The 19,210-nt window shown below is 42.8% G+C and overlaps 1 protein-coding gene across 13 annotated transcripts in view; it reads right to left on the reverse strand.

The window, feature by feature from the left end:
* Positions 1–19,210, reverse strand: part of FGFR2 (fibroblast growth factor receptor 2) — a 79,579-nt gene that overhangs the window by 40,207 nt on the left and 20,162 nt on the right. For 7 of the 13 annotated variants that reach the window (XM_088169400.1, XM_014886786.2, XM_088169393.1 and 4 more), the window contains 3 exons: positions 18,973–19,047; positions 11,889–12,058; positions 5,891–6,014 (listed from right to left, as the gene is read on the reverse strand). In XM_088169400.1, coding sequence (XP_088025526.1) covers positions 5,891–6,014; positions 11,889–12,058; positions 18,973–19,047 — 369 coding nt within the window. The remainder of the gene's footprint in view (positions 1–5,890; positions 6,015–11,888; positions 12,059–18,972; positions 19,048–19,210) is intronic. The other 6 variants (XM_088169404.1, XM_088169402.1, XM_088169403.1 and 3 more) reach the window with 1 other exon arrangement.

Here is a 19,210-nt window from a genome sequence, read left to right on the forward strand (position 1 = left end):
AGGCACAGATATGGCTTTTGGCACATGCCAATTGCACATTAACAAGGCAACAGTCTTGTGTTTGCATCTTCAGACAACTCCTGCAAATTCCTACTTGCACTTCCACAAGTAGGATACAGCACAAATTAGAAGGCATGATTAAAAATTATAATAACAGAGCTGAAACAATATCCTGTTCATCACTCATCAAAAGAAAGAGAAATAACTGCCTTGGGGCTGTAATAAGACAGAAAGTGGGACAGGGAGACCAGTCCTCCCCAGCAGACTCTGCAGGAAGCATTCCAAACATGACAAATTCACTGCTCACCCAGCAGATGAAGTAATGACACCAGTATTTGTCCATAAAATGTAATTTAGCCAGAACTACTCCAATGAAATCAGAAGCTTTAATGCTATAAAACTACAGGGTTGGAATATTTTTACCTTATTAAGGAAGGGGGTGGGGGGGAAACCCATAAGCTTTCATTTTCCCTGAGCTGAGCCATCACAGTGTGGGCTTTGTTTTCAGGAGCAAACCACACAGCCCCCAGCACTAAACAATTTGAGTAATTCCTCCTGAGATGCACACACCTTGCCAGGAGCCTGGTGCCAGGTGTAAAGTCCACACTCTGGGCTTATCAGCACATTAAATAAAAGCATCTTCCCTCTCAGGTACCTGAGGGCAGGCATCAGGCTGGATTCCTTCTGTCCCTGCCTCATCTTGTCCCACGCCGCCGGGTGAAGACATCAAGCCAAAGCTTGTCCTTGTAAAGAGCCACTCAACAACCACCAGAACATCTGCCAGAAATGCAAGTTCAGGCTTGGTTGGAATACCTGCCCTTAACTCCTGCCAGACATTAATGATGCAACACCCAAGGCATGTTATTGAGTTGGTGTCAGTTCCTTTCTCGTACGTAACCCGAATCCTAAAAACAATTCTTTGGAAATTAAGGGAAGAACTATACTCGAGTAAAACTAATTCTGAACTTTATTTCAACAAGCTTGAGCAAAAAGCAAACAACAATCCATGTGATTTTATGAATTCGGGAATGACAAAATGGAAACATGTCCTAAAAAAAAAAATATAATATGTGCTCATGCCATGTTCACAGCTAGAGACTGTGAGAGCACATGAAAGCCCAAAAATAAAACTTGAACAGAAACAAAAGAAGAAGTTTTTCCTTCTGTCTGAACGAAGGGAAACATAAACAGTGAAGCACCAATAGCAAAATATCCATTCCATTTAATAAGATTTTTAACAACGTGTCGTAAAAAAACAAGAATAAGATTTATCCTATAGCACTCTAAACCCACCAAGAGCTCAGAATAAAAGTGTTTTTCTGCACAGCCATCAGTAAAATCACTCATACATGGGATTTCTGAGGCACAAGCTTTAAACTGAAAGTCATTTAAAATGCTTTCTGGATGAGAAGTTACTCTTACACTGGTTTTATATGAAAATATGAATTACTGCTAAGGGACAGCTGCGTGGTGCTCTGCCACCCCTGGAGCTCACTCCTCAGCAAAGAGAGCCAAAAATATGGCTATTAGGCAAATTAGGAACTGTTTAAAGTACTGCTAACCTGGCTGCAAAAGGGCTTCTTTTGAAAAAGAAAATATATTTGCAACATATTCATTTTTATAGCAAACAGCAGGGTCGTCATATATTCTTGTAGAGGTGTTGTGCTATGGCAGCTGTTTATAAATCCCAGTAAATGAGGTAACGTGGCAAACTTCACCTGAAACCAAACCATCTTTTGTCTCCCTGGATAGCAACATTAAATAGGGCAGAAATGGCTACCTGGACCAGGACTGCTCAAAGAGTAACCTTTTTTTTTTTCTTCTGCCGTTAAAACCCAAATTCAATTAGTTCCTCCATGCTCAAACAGAACTGCCACTGCTGAAATTGTACTGCAGCAATAATTGCCATCCAAGAGTGATCTAATTATATACAAGTCTCAGTGGCTGCATTCCCACGTTGCTCCCCACAACCTGGATTCACCACAATAAGTGAAAACCACATCGTTTTCATTCCTTCTCCCTGAAGACTGCACGACTTTATATACGTGTAATGAGAATGGAGTTAGTCTATTAGTAAGCTTACCATAAAAACTCAAGTTTCTACCTACTGTTAAATACAAAGGAGGAGAAAAGGCACTTCAGCTGCATGTAAAAAACCAGCTGATGGGCTAAACTATACAAGGGAAAGAACATTCTCTTAATTAAGGTACTGGATTAGGATTCAAAGACCAGCTTTGCTTCTTGGCTCTGTCACCAGCTTCCTGTGTGACCCAGGGCAAGAAACTTCATCACTCCACAGCTCGGGTTTTCATCTCTAAAATGGACAGTGACATTTCCCTCTCCTGGCCTTGCTGTATTTCTGTTGTTAAGCAATTACTGTGTGCTGGCATGTTGCCCTGTACAATAAGTATCAAATATTAATTGAAGCCTCTGGGTACTACTCCAATAAAAAGCTAAAATGGACTCTTCTCCCTTTCAGAGCATCCTGATGAAGTTTTGTATCACCACCATTTGCCACTCCTGCAACCTAACACATTTGAGTCCTGAGCAAAGCCCTGCTTCAATCCCCACTTGGAAATGGAAAAAGGAGGAAAAGGCCATTGACTGGGGTATCCCAAACATTCAGAGAATAACTTTGTCCAGCACAGAACATCCTGGCCAACTTGAATGGGCCATTCCCTGCTAACACAGTCACTGTGCACAAGTATCCTGTGCAACAGGGAGGCTGCCAATGACTTGCTGCTTTCTTTTTCTTCCCTATTTTCTACTCCCATTGTAAAAAAAAAAAATCACTGCAAGGGTTTTGCCAGGTCTGTAAATTTGAACAAGACCATCTGAGCTGACTCTTAAGAGTTCTTGCAAGTAATTACAAGGTAAAAATGAGAATACTTCACACCTACATTCTGACTGAAAACTTCTCAGCCCTGCTGGCTCCAGGCTTTTAATTGTCAAAAGAGTTCAAGGTTTGGAAAGTTATTGGCATATTCCTAACTAGCATTGTGTCACTCTTTGGCACGATTTTTGCTGGGATACCTCCCAACTCTGTGACATAATCAGAGGGTTCTCTACATTACACCATATAGTCAGATGCTCATGTTAGTGTAATATGTTACCATGTTTAATACCATTTGCTATTACTTACACTTAATCAGCTCTGGAACCAGTTAAACCATATAGGAAAAGTAATTTCAGAGGCTTTCAACTGACAGTTTTCTACACAGGACCTGACCTAAAATTACGACCTGAAGTTTGTAAGATGCAGCCTACGTATGCAACTGCCTCTAAACAAACATCCATAACTCTCCACAACCCTGTGGGAACTAAAAATTCATATGAAAACAGAAAAAAGGGCATAAAGTGAACTCTGTAGAACTGTCTCAACTAGAAAAACTGTCAGAGTTTCCCCTTCTGGCCAGCCTTAATTTACTGCTTCAGCAATTTTACGCTCCACAATTACTGCAAGCCTCCAGCCACACAGGAATGGCTGAGTACTCCAACATCAAACCCCCTTTAGGTTAAAATCCCAACCTCTTGAGAGATTCACACTAAACTCAACCCAAGGTGCACATTCCCATGCACAGGTTTTCAAAAAGATTCACAATTATACCCTTGAACACATCAAATGAAATTTAAAAAGGGTGGTAAAATTACTAAGTATGCAGGACTCCAAAATGTAGGTTGTGACTTGCAAAAGTAATTTTTGGACTTCTGGTTTCATTTCTTACAGGACACAAGCAGGGTCCTCTGGATGCCATCAGCTGGGTACCCAGCACCCCAAAACCTCTCATCACCTTTGAAAACCTCATTATTTACTTTCCTGCCTCTCTATAGGAAAGGACTAGACATTTAAATAAATGACATAATCCTTACTACCATTCCATTCATTCATGCAGGTCACTATAATTTACTGCCAGGAAAAATAAACTTCTGCAAAATATTCCTCAATGCAAGACATTCAAAAGGCTCAAAGCAGGAGAGGAGGTGAGAGGGCTTCTGACAAATATTTGCTCAAGTGACCACATCATCCATGAACACATTTGCTAGGGAAAAAAAAATGGGTGAAGAAATTTATGGTCAACACGAAACACGCCAGGCTGGGACAGGAAAACCAAGAGGGGGTAGAGAAGGGGAATTTTCAACCAGTTTCATTTCAGCAAGGAAAGGTTGTGAGTCAGGCCTAGAGCCTGGCAAGCCCCTGCAGGCAGGCTGAGCCCTGGCTGAGGTGGCCAGCAGAGAACCACACCATGCAGAACACAGATTACTACAGCCACTGACAAACCATGGCTGCTGCACCCTCCATGAACTCTGCTTAAACAAGTGTTCAAACAAAAATGGCTTTGCCAGCTCACCTCAACCATACCCAGAGCTCACTCTGTGACAAAATATTGCCAAGGCTATGAAAATCCTCAGTGTCTTCAGTGCTGACTGCCCAAATTCCAGTACAGGTGAGCTGGGTGTTTATGGGCTCTGAAGACTTACAAGTACGAGGGCTGGTGGTGGGGCTTTAGTCTGATGGCATCCTCATCACAAAGTGATCCTTCTCCTCTGCTCCACAAAGGCTCTCCCTGGCACTTTCACTGGGAATATTTTCCTTTCGTGCTGCCAAAAAAGCTGGCACTTGTTTTCTATTGGATTTGGGTGATTCCACAGATTTAGGTGGTCTCAGCCAAAACAAGGCACTACTTTTAAAGACCACCCCAAACAATGCAAGGGATATATTTTTACTCATTTCAAGCCAATCAAGAACTAGGGAAATTAACATTTTGTCACCATTTAAGCCATACAAGCCCACGCTTACGGTAAGGTATTCCACCAAGAATCTATGGAGTTGGGCTGTCTGTCACTAGCCAAAAATAGCATACAATAATCAAATTAATTTTTGCTTTCAATAGTGATTGAGCAAAAGTTCTATTCACAGAGCTCATAATGCTCAGATCACCTCACAAAGCTGGAGAGAGCTAAGCTCATTCAAGACATACTTCAGAAACCATGGCTCAGAACCCTAAAGGTCCTGTTAGAAAAGCCACACTGGTTATTTTGGACAGCAATGCCTTAGAGACAATAAAATTGCTCACACCCATCCAGGCTAATCAGCAAGACTAGAAGTGAACAGAAATTATTCCTGAGATTTCAAGCTCTAATTTAGCTAACCACTTAAATAAATATCTGTAAGCCTTATTAAAGTCAACAGGATTTAGGTATTAATAAGGTAACATTATTAAGCCTGTGTTTAATAGTCCTGTGCAATCACAGCTTTGCTACTACTTAAAAATTCACACAGCTGTTTAGAATTTGTCCTCAGGTAAAACACTTCAGAATTTTTATCATCTGTGTTTTGGAGACTGCTCAGAGCCCACCCAACAGGCTCCAGTCAGATTTCTGTTAGACTGCTGTGAATGCAAACTGCCTTTCCTGAAGCTTCAGATCTGCTGTAGCTACAAAGTCAATATATAGCTTTGCATTAAAAAAAATTTAAAAATCATTTCAGCTATAATAACAGGACTCTAAAGGATTGCTTGACAGTTTTCATAACTGCAGTTATTAAAGTCTGTGTTAGTACAATTGTACAAGTAATAATTAAATTGTAATACTAATGATTAAATTGCATCACCATTTATTATTTGGTCGTCATGGCAAACTTGTGGGTGGATATTGCACATGGATATTACACTTTTTGCCAAGGCAGGGATAGATTAATCCTACAGGCACGAGTGAGACAGATGAATATATAAAGTTATAAAGCAATTGGCTGTGCAGTGAAATCTTATCTTTAGAGCAGTGTGAAATCATCTCCAAAATAACCGTGGAGTGCATCAGCCCAGTTCTAAATGCTTTAATAGAGAAAGTCATTAGTGAAAAGCGTTGTGCTGCCCCTGGCAGCTCCACTTACCAACCACGTCGAGGTGGTAGGTGTGGTTGATGGACCCGTACTGGTTCTCCACTATGCACGTGTAGTTCCCTTTGTCCGACGGCACCACGCTCTCCATGATGAGGCTCCAGTGCTGGTTACGGACCTGGGGGATGGAATCAGAGACCTTGGGATCTTCTCCAGCAGAGTTTTACCCTCCCCCGTTCCAAAAGAACTGTTCCCTGAATAATTAACCTTGTGTAATCCACAGCTGAAAGACTCTTCTGTGCTCGTTTGACAGTTCTGGACACTGAAATGATTTATGCTCGATCCAGGACAGTGCAGCAGTGAAAGCTTTCACACCTTCTGCTATAAATTGACTTGACCCCTGCTCCAAGCACTGTGTCAGTGCACACTCAGTCCTCCCAGGCTGACCAGGACAGCACCAATTAGCAGAAGGTGTCTTACTGGACTTTACCTTTCAATGCACTCTAAAGTGAATGCACCCCCTCAGGATATTCCCCATCTGTGTCCAAACAGCCACCTGGTAATAACTACCCATCAGCAACACAGCATCCCCTAACGTCCAAGTCTCCATCCCTCCTAAAAGCTCAATTACACAGCTTGTGTTTTAGAGAAACTGAGGGGTGATGTTTGGGATTCCTCCCCCAGACCTCCTGCTGCTCTGGAGCTCCACAAGAAAGAAATGAATCCTAGAATCATGCTGCCTCGTGAAAAATGCTTGAAAAAAATCCTCATGGAAACAGAGCTTAAGGATATACATTTATCTCACAGAATCCCTCTCAGACAGAATTTATTAAAGGTACTGATTCTGTTCCCATTTGAACTGCAAAGGAGCACTGGCACTGGTCTCACAGAAAATAGGATCCAGCCCAGTGCTGGAAGGATACAGAGCCATCCGGTACATACATACATTTCCTGCATCAGAAGTTGGCTCCCAAAATGACCTTTTGCTGGCTATGGACTAATTCCTTGTTTCAGCATTACATTTTTGACAAAGTGCTCAGAAAGCTTAACATTCTCTGTAGCTGCAACGTACAATTCTTCAACTGCAAAGTACATATTTCAGCAAATGGAATAAAACACAATCTGGTACAGTCATTTTAATCAGCCAAATGGAAAGCAGTAATTCAGTGCTGTACACCAGAAAAATTTATGGACCATTCAGTGACGCTTCCAGTAACCATACATTCTTAAAACACCATTACAACTATAGCTATGAAATTCTGCATCGTGCCTGACTATTTTGTAGGTCCTTATCCAGCAGGAAAAGCTGCACAGGGCCACATCCCAGTGCCAAGAGCACTTGCTGGAGGTAAGAATGCCTTCAGTTTGAAACTTGGAAGAGAAGTTCTCTCTATAGGCAGCTCCTGGCTTTCCCAGCTCCCTCAGCTAGCAATTATCTCAATAGCTGTATATGTCTATTATTGCTCAGTTGTGGACTAATAATATTAACTAATGACTGGCCATGTGGGCTTTGAAGAGCACAGAAAAGTATGGGCAAGACTCCAGCAGCAGGAGAGAGAAAAGAAGATGCTATGCTAACACCAGAGAAATGTTAAAGTCTGATGGCAACCTCATCACAAAGTGACCTTTCTCCTCCTCTGCTTTGACACGGCCTCAAAATCTCCAGCCCTAACTTAACACTTCTCTCCTCAGGCCCTCGTGTTGATGGTCAAACAATTATATTGATTCCATCAAAATGATATCTTGATTTTGCCTTGCACTGTGAAGAGCTAAGGAATAAGTTTATGGAACCAGAAAGAATTTATCAGTGTTATTTTAACATCTCATTGTTCTGCTAAGCAACTCTGAAAGTCAAAGTTTGGGTCAGGAAGAACTGCTGCCATAAACTGCTGGTAAATAACAAATACAACAGCTACATATTCTGAGTATTTTACTTCTTTGTGATTTATTTTGAAGGGCACTTGGTCAAAGTGACCTGAACTTTCTGCCATTACAAGTTAAAACACACTTCTCGGAATCAGAGCAAGAGTTTTTAACCAATCTGATGTAAAACAGGAAGAACAGATCATAGTTCCACAAAAGTTAAAACAAACAAAAATTGTAAACAAGCTGCAGGTAATTGACAGAAAAACACAAGAAATTGTTTATGTTCAATAAGAAAACATAACTAACTTAGAGCCACAAGTGGATATACTGGATGGCACTATGAAAAAGTATTTGTGCAATTTCCCTTCTTGTAACAGAGATAATATCTTTATAACAAAACAACAGCTTAAGCCACTTTGGTTTAAGCTAAACAACTGTTGTAGAGGTCCAAAGCAGTTATGACACATTGTCAGACAAGTAGATTTATGTCAGGGATCTGGATCCAATGAGATTTTTGGCTTAGTGCTTTGTGGCTACAAATGCAGAATTGCAAAGTCCAGGAAAAACCCCCTTTGCTGGGGATGAGCAGCCTCTTGTCTCACTGAAGAATTCCAAATTCAACATTTCATTCTCAGACATGCAGCAGTCCAGCCACATCCCTGAACCCACACGGCCTGAAACACAGGCTTTGGTAATGTGGCTTTTTAAAGTGAAATGCCACTTAGTCCAGGTTTTTTCCTGACTAGTTATGGACACTTCTAGCGAATTACTGACAGATTTTTTTTGGGGGGGGAGATCTCTCCATCAAGTTTTTAACCATTCTTCCTAACAATCTCTCCAAAAGATTCGACTTTTAAACTAAATTATCAATATCAAATGCATACAAACTGCACCTTTAAGTTATAGCTTGGAGGTGGGAAAAAAAACTGAAATCAAAATGCCAAGAGAAATACTGGTCAGAGAACTGGGAAAGAGCAAAGAATTTTTCATAGGAACTTTTTGTTTTGGAGTATCCCCTAAAGAACAGTGGACAGTTCTGTTCAGTCTTAAAATGTGTCTTCACTGAGGGAATAATGTAATGAAAAGCTGCCACTTAGCTAAAATGGATCAATTTTAAAGTAATTTCAAATGAAAGAAGGATTAGAAACCAAAAATACAACTCTCCACAAAATCAGCACAGTTCAGAGAGCAGTGCAGTGGTACTGCTCAGTCAGAGAGAACAAGTACAGAACACCCCTGGCAAAGGCCACAGCTTGTGCAGTTGTTCCTATAATCAGGTATTTTCTTACTCTGTATTTACTTGGTTGAATTTAAATGTGTTTAAGACAACTGCAGTGATGAAGCTTATCCAAATGCATAGGTGAAAACACACACGTGTTAAACAGTAACAGCTGATAGAAGTGCATTTGCTTTCTGGGTGGTGCACAGGAAAGAAAAGGCTCCTGTGGTCTCAGGGAGGATTTAGATTATCAACTCAAAGAAAACACAAAATGCCTCTAAAGGCACAAACAAGTGCTAACATCACTTCAGAAAATCAGAGTAAAAAGGATTTAGATATTCAATAACCGATCCTGTTCTCTTTATTTTAAGGAGGTTGGGTATATCTTGAAAGATATAAAAGGATCAATTTTGAAATTCACCACCCAGAATTAGTCACAGTGCAGGAATTCCACCCTGGAAGCTATCTTGGCCAGCACATACACCCTCCTGCTAGCCTGCCTGAGTGCAAATTGACTCAAGACATTCCCCAGTCCGAGGGACAAAGTGCTACAGGCCACTATCTGATTTTGATAAAAACAATACACCAAGGGATTTCTCAGCTCTTAGCAGGAAAGAGGTGGCTGAAGGATTACTGGGAAGTTTCATGTTTTCTTTCCCTCCCTTAAGGCTTCTAGGGATGATTGTCTCTCCCATCAGATATGGCCAGGTTTTGTTCCAGCTATTCTATCCCAAAGTATTCAATTATCTCCAGCAAGAATATCTCTGCCTTGCAGAGAGCAATATCCACATTCAAGACAATTCTGCAAGATGTATCATGAGCTGCTGTGATACCTGGTTGAACACAGACCAACACTGATAGACTCACTGCTTCCTGAGGACTCCTTCATTTAAAGTTCATTGTAATAGTGGTGTCAAGAAAATATTATTCTCTCTCTATCCAGTAAAATTTTGCCTGTGCCCACAGTGACTTCATCCTGTCCCTCTAAGAAGATGAGGACACGGGGTCCAAAAACTCTGGAGTCCTCACTCTTTAACACCCATTCACTGGGAACAAGCTTCCATCTTCAAAGATTATTATTCCAAATTCTAGAATATAGAATATACATAGATTTGGTTGATTTGACAATGGTAAATAAATACCATTCCTAGGTAAATACCTAGGAAATTGCATACATTTAATACATATGAGAAAAGTTTAATTTATGCCACCTAATGGGAACAACTCAACGATCTCACCCAGCTCCCTAGCACAGACTAGCAGTGCCAGCACAGAGCCCCAGACGAGCTGATTTACCCCACCAAAGATCCCCCTCCCAAAGCAGACACCAGGTATCTCCATCCTGCCTCTCTAGACACACATTTTCCTTCATGGTCTTCAAGAGTGATATCTTCATTTCCCCTTCCTCAGATGCAAAGTGTTCAAAATAACAGCCTGGTTACTACCAGAACAGTTACTATTATTTTCCAAGACAGGATTAGTTTGGTTGGTTTTTTTTTCCTTAACTGGCGCTTTTTTTGTTTTTAAAAAAGCACTGAGAAGGGCAAAAATCACTGAATTGGAGCCAGTTCGTTAACACTCCACAGCCTTATGAAAGGCAGAAGGTGTTGCCAGGTGTACACTCATAAGCAACAGAAATTTATGGTGTAAGCAAACATAGATGGAAAAGTCTACTTAGATAATTAGTGCTCATGTGGGGAGACTTTCTGGGCTCTGCTCTCTGCTAACACAAATGTTGGAAAAATTGACACTTTCTACAGTAAATCCAGCTAGAGAGGGAAGGAAGGAGACTGAGGCTTGTCCTCCTCTGCACTGGAAAACAGATTTTTTGCACCAAGCAGGACCCGAATTGACAACTCACAAAGCAATGGCTCGACCAAGGCAGCCCCCCAAAAACACTGCAGCCATGGGGGCAAGGCATTGGTGCAGGACTGGGGGGCAGCCTCAGGACTCAGAATTGAGCTCTGTCTAGCAAAGGCAGCCCAACTTGTGTCTAAAAACCACTGCAAACTGCTTGGAGCAGCTCAGCACAAGCTCCAGGCTGGGGATCCCAACCCAACACGAGGTGACTGCTCAGAAACTGCTCCTCTTTGGGGAGGAGCTGTGGAGGTGTCGGGGACGTGAGGAATCTGCTGGGAGAAGACCCACACAAGAGGTGAAGGGAAGTCAGAAATGGCAATGCTTGAACAGCAATTTGCCATCAAAGTCACGCATTCCCAGTTCCTTGGAGGACAGGGATCAGATGACCGAATCCTGACTCCTGACCTGACCCAGGCAGATACCACGAGGTTAAAGGTCCATGCACTAACACACAGGGCGAGCTGGCCTCCCTAAAACTCTCTCTTAATCAGTAACCACCAACTCAGAATAAGACATCTAATCTGAAGCTATTTAAAATTCAAACAAACCCTTCCAAGTAATTGCTCTTACTTTCCCTCAAATTCTTCTTCCCATTTCAGTTTCACAGGCCATAAACTCTATAGAAAATAATAACTTTTGACTTCCAAGGCTTCCTTTATTAAACTGCCTTACACTCACCAAAGCGGATGGTTGTGTTTTTAACAATGCAGCCAAAAATGAAGAGAGCAAAACAGTCTTAATCTGCTTTGCTAAGTCAGTCTTTAGTTTTCCAAATACATCTCTATAAATAATCCTTAGCTGCACTGCTAGGCTAGAAGCTTGAGTTTCAGAAAAAAAAAATAAATATAGAATTAGTGCTCACTAACCGCCAAAGAAACCACCCACCCTTCCCCAGAAGAAAACAACCACCTCTTTTTGCTTCCACGTTTGATCCACGGCCATTAAAAGATTTTCTGTTGACTTCAGCAAGTTCTCGGTGGGTTTTGATTTTTTTGAGGGGGAGGAGGGCTGCCTTTGGGTTGTTTGGTTGGCTTTTTTTTTTTTTTTTCTTCCCCCTACAGCTTTGTCAAAGGAGACAAACTACAAAATGCCACGGTGAGCCCTTACCTTGTAGCCTCCAATGCGATGCTCCTGCTTGAACTCCTTCCCGTTTTTGAGCCAGCGCATGGTGGGCGTTGGGTTCCCCATGGCCGGGCAGCGGAACTTGACGGTGTTGGCGGCCGGCACGGCGTGGAGCCTCTTCTCCATTTTGTCCGTGTGCGTCCAGTAAGGAGCCCCTGTGCCAAAGGGACACATCCAGAAACATCAGCACGTGGAAACTGAGCTTCCCCCTCCAGCCCCTTCCACGGTCTTGGAAATTGAGCTTCCCCTCCAGCCCCTTCCAGGGCACAAAGAGCCGCGCGAACCCGTTTTCTGCACAGTTCAATAAAAGTACACGACTGGAGATTGTGCACTGCAAGTGTCAGGCAGGGTTTTGCAAACAGCTCAGTCTGCTGCTCTGGGTATTTCATTTGTGACAAAATTCCAATAATTAACCACAGACAGCCTTTGTTTTGCGTACATCAAGTAAGATAGAGACAGGGTTTTTTCATTGGATACTTTTGACCTCGTTTAGTCACTGTGATGGTTCAAACTCAGAATTTTTGGCCCTCAGCTCAGAAGCCAGACAGACCAAGACAGGAGACACTTGGAAGCATCAGCCTTACCCTTTCCCCTTCTGTGAGAAGGGGGATAAAAACACCCACCTGTCTGACAGCACGCTAAAGCCTGCAGTGTGTGATGCCAAGCTGAGCTGTGCTGCTACTGCCACAGAAACCACTGAAATGTATTTACAAATGGAACATATTTCTGAAATCTTAACCCAAGCAGAGGAAATGTGGATCAGCAAAGAACATTTATCATTTTGGAGGGGTTTCCCCACGCTAATGAGCCTCTTGAAGCCCAAAGGCTCAGTGACATCCAAAAACGTGGCATAAAATTAGAACGTCTCTCTGAATCCACATTTTCTGAGGTGATCACTTTTCCCAGACCCTGACACCCTCACTCACTCCTTGCCATGTCCTGACCCAGCCTGTGCCCAAATGAACATCATGAGAGCAACATTTGTACTGTACCAGTAGAGGAAACAAAATTTACAACTACCCATATGTTTTTACCCTCACAGAAATAAACTTGGATACACAGACCCAAAGACAAGGTTAGCCCATGCTCTGGACCCTTGCACCACTTTATCTGCATTTCTCAATGTCCTCATGGCTTTGCTTCAGTCATCTCACCATAATATTTTTTTTTTTAAGTTAAAGATTCAAGATCTGTTTAATAGTAGGAAACATTAATTTCTTTTACAATGGACTTTTCCTGAAGCAAATCAGATTAGCATGGAATTTTTAGGGCTAGAGGGGTCCAGAAAAATAACTCCATTTCTCTCAGCCCTGTTTCATTTCCTTCATTAGCAGGCCAACACTCCACTATAAATAAACTCTTCCGTTCCTCAAATATTTATAGCAGTTCTTACAATCAGTGAAAACTCAGAAATCCTGCTACCCCCCTCTCTAAATAAAAATACAGCTGGACAGAAAATACAGGAATAAATCCTTTAACAAAGTCTCAGTCAGTATAAAGAAAACATTCTAAAAGCAAGTCCTATAATGATGCTATGAACGATAAGTGTTTGGTTTTTGGTTGTTTTTTCTTTTTGCCCGAAGTGGCAATTAGTGTTAAAATTAATGAAGTAGAAAAGCAAAGCAAATTTGTGCATGTAATCAAAATAGAAAATCAAGTAACTATTGAAAATTTAACTGCAACACTAAGAAATTGTTATGCAGACTAAAGTGAATTAGGGATGCAAGGAAAATCACTGTTAACATTATTTGCTAAAAGCAGGATCACATTAAAACAACAGAAGACTTTAAACAAAGCCAACCAGAGGAATTAACTGCTACACGCAAAGGCCAAATTACATTACAAGTCCACCAGGCAAAGGCAGAATTACACGCTGGTACTGAGGGATTAAAAAGCTCTTTTTCCCTGGACTGCTAAAAAGTCTTCCACAAGGCAACCACTGCTGGGCCCCACTCACAGCTCCCACAAAGTCAAAGCAAACCGAAAAGACAATCAGCCATCCAAACCAGTTGTATCAGCATCCCAGCCAGGGCAGAGTGCTTCCTTTAGCCTCCAAAGGGCTTCTGCCAACCCAGCAGGGTCACCCCTCACCACATCCATCACACCAACCTTTCTCACATGCACAGAGCACAGAGAGCTCACATGCAGCCACAGCCTCTGAGCCAGGGGCTCCACAGCTCAGCCATGGCAAAGCTGCCCTGCAGACCAAGGGCAAACTCTGGGAAGCTCCCAGCAGGCTGGCACCAGGGCACTGGAGTGGGTCAGGATGCAGCCACCAGCAGCTCCCCAAACAAAGCTGCTTTATAAAGGTTTGTACTGTGTTTTAGCACAGCCCATCCTCTGGTTTTCTTGAAAATAACTATCCTCTCCATCAGCAATCTGCTCCTGGAAAAGCTCCAATACAACAAATGCACTGAGGGAAGTCTCTGACAGAGATGGGTGCAGAAAAGAGGCCAGGCAGATGCAGGCAGGAATGAGGAGAAGCAGCTCAGTTTTGTCCCACAGAAGGGGAAAGGAAACCTCCCAGAATGGGAGAAAGGTCTGTTTGGAAAGCTTCCCCTCACACAACCCTCAGCACAACCTGCAATGCTCCTAAATTACAGGTCAGCTTGGAGAAAAACATGCAGACATCACATATGGAAAACACCATCTGAAAATGCTCCAAGACATCCTACAGTTTTCCTTATTGGCAGCTCCTCAGCATGTTCAAGGAAAAGAAGAAGAGGCAGCAACATCCACAAGCCATCACACTTGCCCTCAAATTGTGCTTTCATCCAGTGATTGATCTGATTAACACACAGCACTCTTCTTTATAGATTTAATCATAATAACCTAAAACACCTTTTAGTGCTTCTATTTGTCTTGAGAGGAAAAACACCGAGTTTCACTAAAACCGATAATGAATGTAGTTAATGAGCAGATATGCCACCAGGTGCTGACTGCTCTCACTGGCCACGTCCATCACATCCCATCACTGCTACCAGGACAGGTGGAAGTAGGTGGCACCACTGCTAAAAGTGCACAGGAACCACAGGGCAGACTCCAGCATGAAGCAGTAACGAGCAGCAGGGGAACGGGTGGGAATTCCTGATTGCTTTTAGAGTTCTCATTAGTGAAGAAAATATCCTGCTGACCCTCACTGCACAGACATTACATCTAATCAGCCAAATCTCCTGCATGTGAAATTGAAATTAGGAAGCCCAGGGGACCACTTCACTTCAGGACTCTTCAGCTTTTATTTGGACTTATCTAATACAAAGAAATACAAAAGTAGTCAACTCCAAGCCTGCCTGACAAGCACCTCAAGCAGGCAATAGAGCTCCATAAGTGACCACATCAAGCTCCTCCAAGGTTTTCAGTACTATTGTATTTGACCTTTAATTAAAAACCACTTCTAGGCAACATCCAATTTTTGCTGCTCCCCTGAGTGGGTTTCCACTCTACAGGATTTGATGAATTTGAACCTTGTTTCATCCTTTCTGAAACTCTTCAAGGCATGAAAGGAACAGCATGTGGATTACATTTAGATACTTTTTGTTCTTGGTGCCAATTTACCATTGCTTGGCCCAGAAGAAATTGTTTAAAGGGCGATAAGAGAAAAAAAAGTTATAAGGCTTCCAGTTGCCTCACCAGAATTCGAGGCAGAGCAGCAACATCTTCAGGGCTACCCAGAGGTCCACAGAATAAATTAGTTGGTGGACTTGGTTGCAACCACCATGACAGCTGCTGTCTTGCCAGCATCAGGTCAGGGTTCCAGAAATCCCTCAAACTAGGGGGACCTCTCAAAATCACAACGAGGACAAGGCAGTGAGTGCCAGCAATGTCTTTTCCAGTGCTGCCAGAATGATGATCAGCACCTAAGTTTGTAAAAGCAAGTCCTTGGAGATGCCCCTCCAAGAACCAAGCTAAGGCCCATCTTTAGGGCAGCAAAGGGGGAAACTTGAGTTGCTAACAAAGCCATTTTGTGGAGAAAGGGGACTGGTTTGCAGTGGAACCAATCCTGCACCTTCCCCACGAGCACTAATCTCTTCAACAAAAGCTGGAAGTAATAAAAAGCTATTCAGGATGCAGTCTGGAACAAATCTACCACACTGCTTTTTCAGACAGTTAAAATATCTGTCAAGCTAAAGGGACAGCAAAGACAGTGAAATGTCTTACTGAAAAATACACACAGGGCCAGTGGTGAAATGCACGTGGGTACAACACCAGTGCCCTCCTCTCCCAAGGAGGAGCTGCTCCTCACATCTACAGAGTCACCTACAGGCTCCACAGACTTCAAGAGCAATTGTATTTTCTGGACAGCCTTGAAAATGACACTAGATTTCCTCAACAGCCTCTCCACCTGCATTTGGAGACCTTGGCCTCTGAAATATGTATTTGCAACAGAGGCAAAGAAAATAAAACAGCTTAAAAGAATACTTAGCGGTGTAAATAAAACAGCTCTAAAAGGTTTGTTTTAGTTTTAAGTATGCAGGAATGAGAATGCCAAGGTTCAGCTTCCTGTTGAAGGCACTACAGCCATTTCCTGCCTCATCTCATCATAATTAACATGCCAAGACAGCTGGACTTTATCAGAATTGTTTCATCAAAAAGCAACAACCTTTGAAGACTATGGCCTTTTGTTTCCATCAGTAAAGGCATAACCAGGCCAATTTCCATTGCTTATCCTTAATGATCACAGCTGTAATTTGTATGTAAATTATCAGTTAAATCATTTGAGATCTGCAAAGCTCAAACCATGACCGAGGAAACATTTAAAAGACTTCTGCAAAAGAGCAGCAGCCAGGGACTCTTGTGAGGTCGTGGACTTTCCCATGCTCAACATCCCATAGGCAGGGAAGGGAAGGGAAAGGGCATTTGGCCATTGTGTACCACTGCCTGCCCCACAGCACACAGGGAAGACACAGCTCCTGGTTCACTCTCCCATCTGCCTTGTACCACAGTATCTTCAATTAGATGTGGCCTTTTGGTCGCCATGGAAAATTTGGAAGAGGAAAAGAAGGAAAAGAAGGCACTAGGCACACCACACCGAGTCCCACCCCGGACTTTCACACATATCTCATCTTGCCAAATCACAAGCCTCTTTCAGCAGCCTTGTATTAATCCAAGGGAGTTACTATGATGCAATTTTTCATTGAACTCAGAATGTTTGGAGGGATACGGTGCTGTGACCCTTCAGTCATCGTCCTGCTCCCAGCTCACACCCCACGAGGCTGTGCTGCTCCCTCAGCAGACAGTGGGCACCCTTTGAAGAGCAATCCCACAAGCAGCTGCCTGTGGAATGCCCTGCTCAGGCCCAAATCTGCCTCCTTGCAGTTTCCTCCCTCCCCTCTCCACAGCCGCGCTTTCCCCGCCATCCGCGATGTTTAAACGCCCACGCTCGAGGGGCATCTTTCACTCAGGGCAGGGAAAGTGTTCCTGGCCCCTGCTGCAGCACACAGCCCTGTCCCAGCAGATGGACATTGTCAAGGGCCTTTCACCAGCTCCCCAATCAAGATTGATTAACAGTAGCTTAAAATGATAGCTCGTTTTACAAGAACGTCATTAGCGCAACCACTGGGCTCTGCTCCCTGTGGCTGGAAGGGCAGGAATCCTTCTGAGGCCATCACAGAGCACAGCTGCCTTGAGAGCAGGCCCTTCACTTATTCCACAAGCCATTTATGCTCACAATGGATCACCAAAGCCACCACTGCAGATCAGAAGCACAATTGTCACAGAAAACATGGCAAGCTCTTTTCCGACCAACACCAGTAAAGCTTTAAGGAACAGCAAACATCAGAAATGTTTCCTAAAACGAATTTCTAACCATGGTTCCATTTCAGGGCAGTGCTAACACTGCCTGGACTGGTGGGTTTTGCCTAGACAACCTCTTTCAAAAGCAGTGTCCCTTTTCCAAGCTCTCCAATCCTCCTTGCCACTGCATTCCTCTGTCAGGGCAGTCTCCAGCTGCCTGATCTCAGCCCCTTCCAGAGGCACCTGTGCATCAGCCCAGGGTTAATCACACTAACAGATGGCAGAGGCCAAACAGGCAGCCAGGAGCTTATATCACTTTAAATAGCATCTAATGTTTCACAGCCCCAGAGCAGGGGCAGCCGCACACAAAAGGCACCAACCAGGGGAGCCAAAATCAGGCTCGTGCACAATCACCTGCACAAGCTGCACTGCAGCTGCCAGCTCCTCACCAGGCTGAGCAGCAAACACACCCCGTGCCCACGGTGGGTGCTGCTCACTGACATCCCCCCTGAAGGATTTCTGTGCTCTCCGTGTTATTGACTTTACCAGGCACCAGCAATAGCAAACCGCCAGTCACCGAGGGGTTTTTTTTGCAATGCTGCACAGTGACATAAGGAGCCAATATGAATTTTGCACACTTTTTTTTTTTCCTCTTAGAGAGTGCTCTATTTAGAGCTTATTAATAGCTTTACGAATTCTCTAAAGGGGACGAAGTTTAATGCATTCAGATAGGTTTAAGACTCTTTTAGCCCATTTTAATCATGCATAAGTAGCATAAAATGTTGGTTTAGCACTGCATTGACTTCTTTGCAACAAACCTTAAGGTCCTTTGCAGACAAAAGAACCTCATTGTCTCCAAATTCATTCTCCCTGGGGAGATTTCTGCTGAGATTAGGGATTGAAGGATTTTCCTCATTACAACTTAATTTGTTTTTAAAGTTTTCATACCACCTTTTAACAAAATGAGCTGGATCTTTGTTTCTCCTATTGAATTTCTGCTCAGGTTCAGGAAAAGTTAGTTCATCTGTGAGAGACTAAACCAGACAAAGACCAAACTTCGATTCAGGAAGAAAGGAAACTGCAGAAATGTCAGGAAGAAGAGAAAAAAAGAAAGTACAGACCAGAAAAGTACGTTCAAAAGAATATTAGTTTATTTTTATTTTTCTTTTCCAAGTTACGAGCTATGTGAAACAGAAAACAGAGGAGGACAAAGATACCACTATTTGACAGTACATGCAGTTAACAATCAAGAAGCTCTGAAGACAGGAGTGCAAAAGATGATATAATTTTCCACGTGGATCTTGCTAGTGACTTCTGGCAGTTCGCTGTTACTTACTCATCTGGTTGCTGTCATTCACAAAGTCCTCGGACCCATCATTGTCATCTTCATCATCCCCAGAGGAAAGAGCATCTGCACATTAAAAACAACCAAGTCTTTAAACCAGCCTATTTTTCTTTTACAGACAAATAAATTGAAAAGCTACATCTTAGATTGTATATCAAGAAGAACAAGTGTTTATGTTAGTTGTGCAGAAGCTAGAGAAAAGGAAAATCCAGCCACAAAATGTGCCATT

Source organism: Sturnus vulgaris, chromosome 8 (genome assembly GCF_052056855.1).
Source record: "Sturnus vulgaris isolate bStuVul1 chromosome 8, bStuVul1.hap1, whole genome shotgun sequence".
In the NCBI taxonomy this organism is placed as follows: Eukaryota; Metazoa; Chordata; class Aves; order Passeriformes; family Sturnidae; genus Sturnus; species Sturnus vulgaris.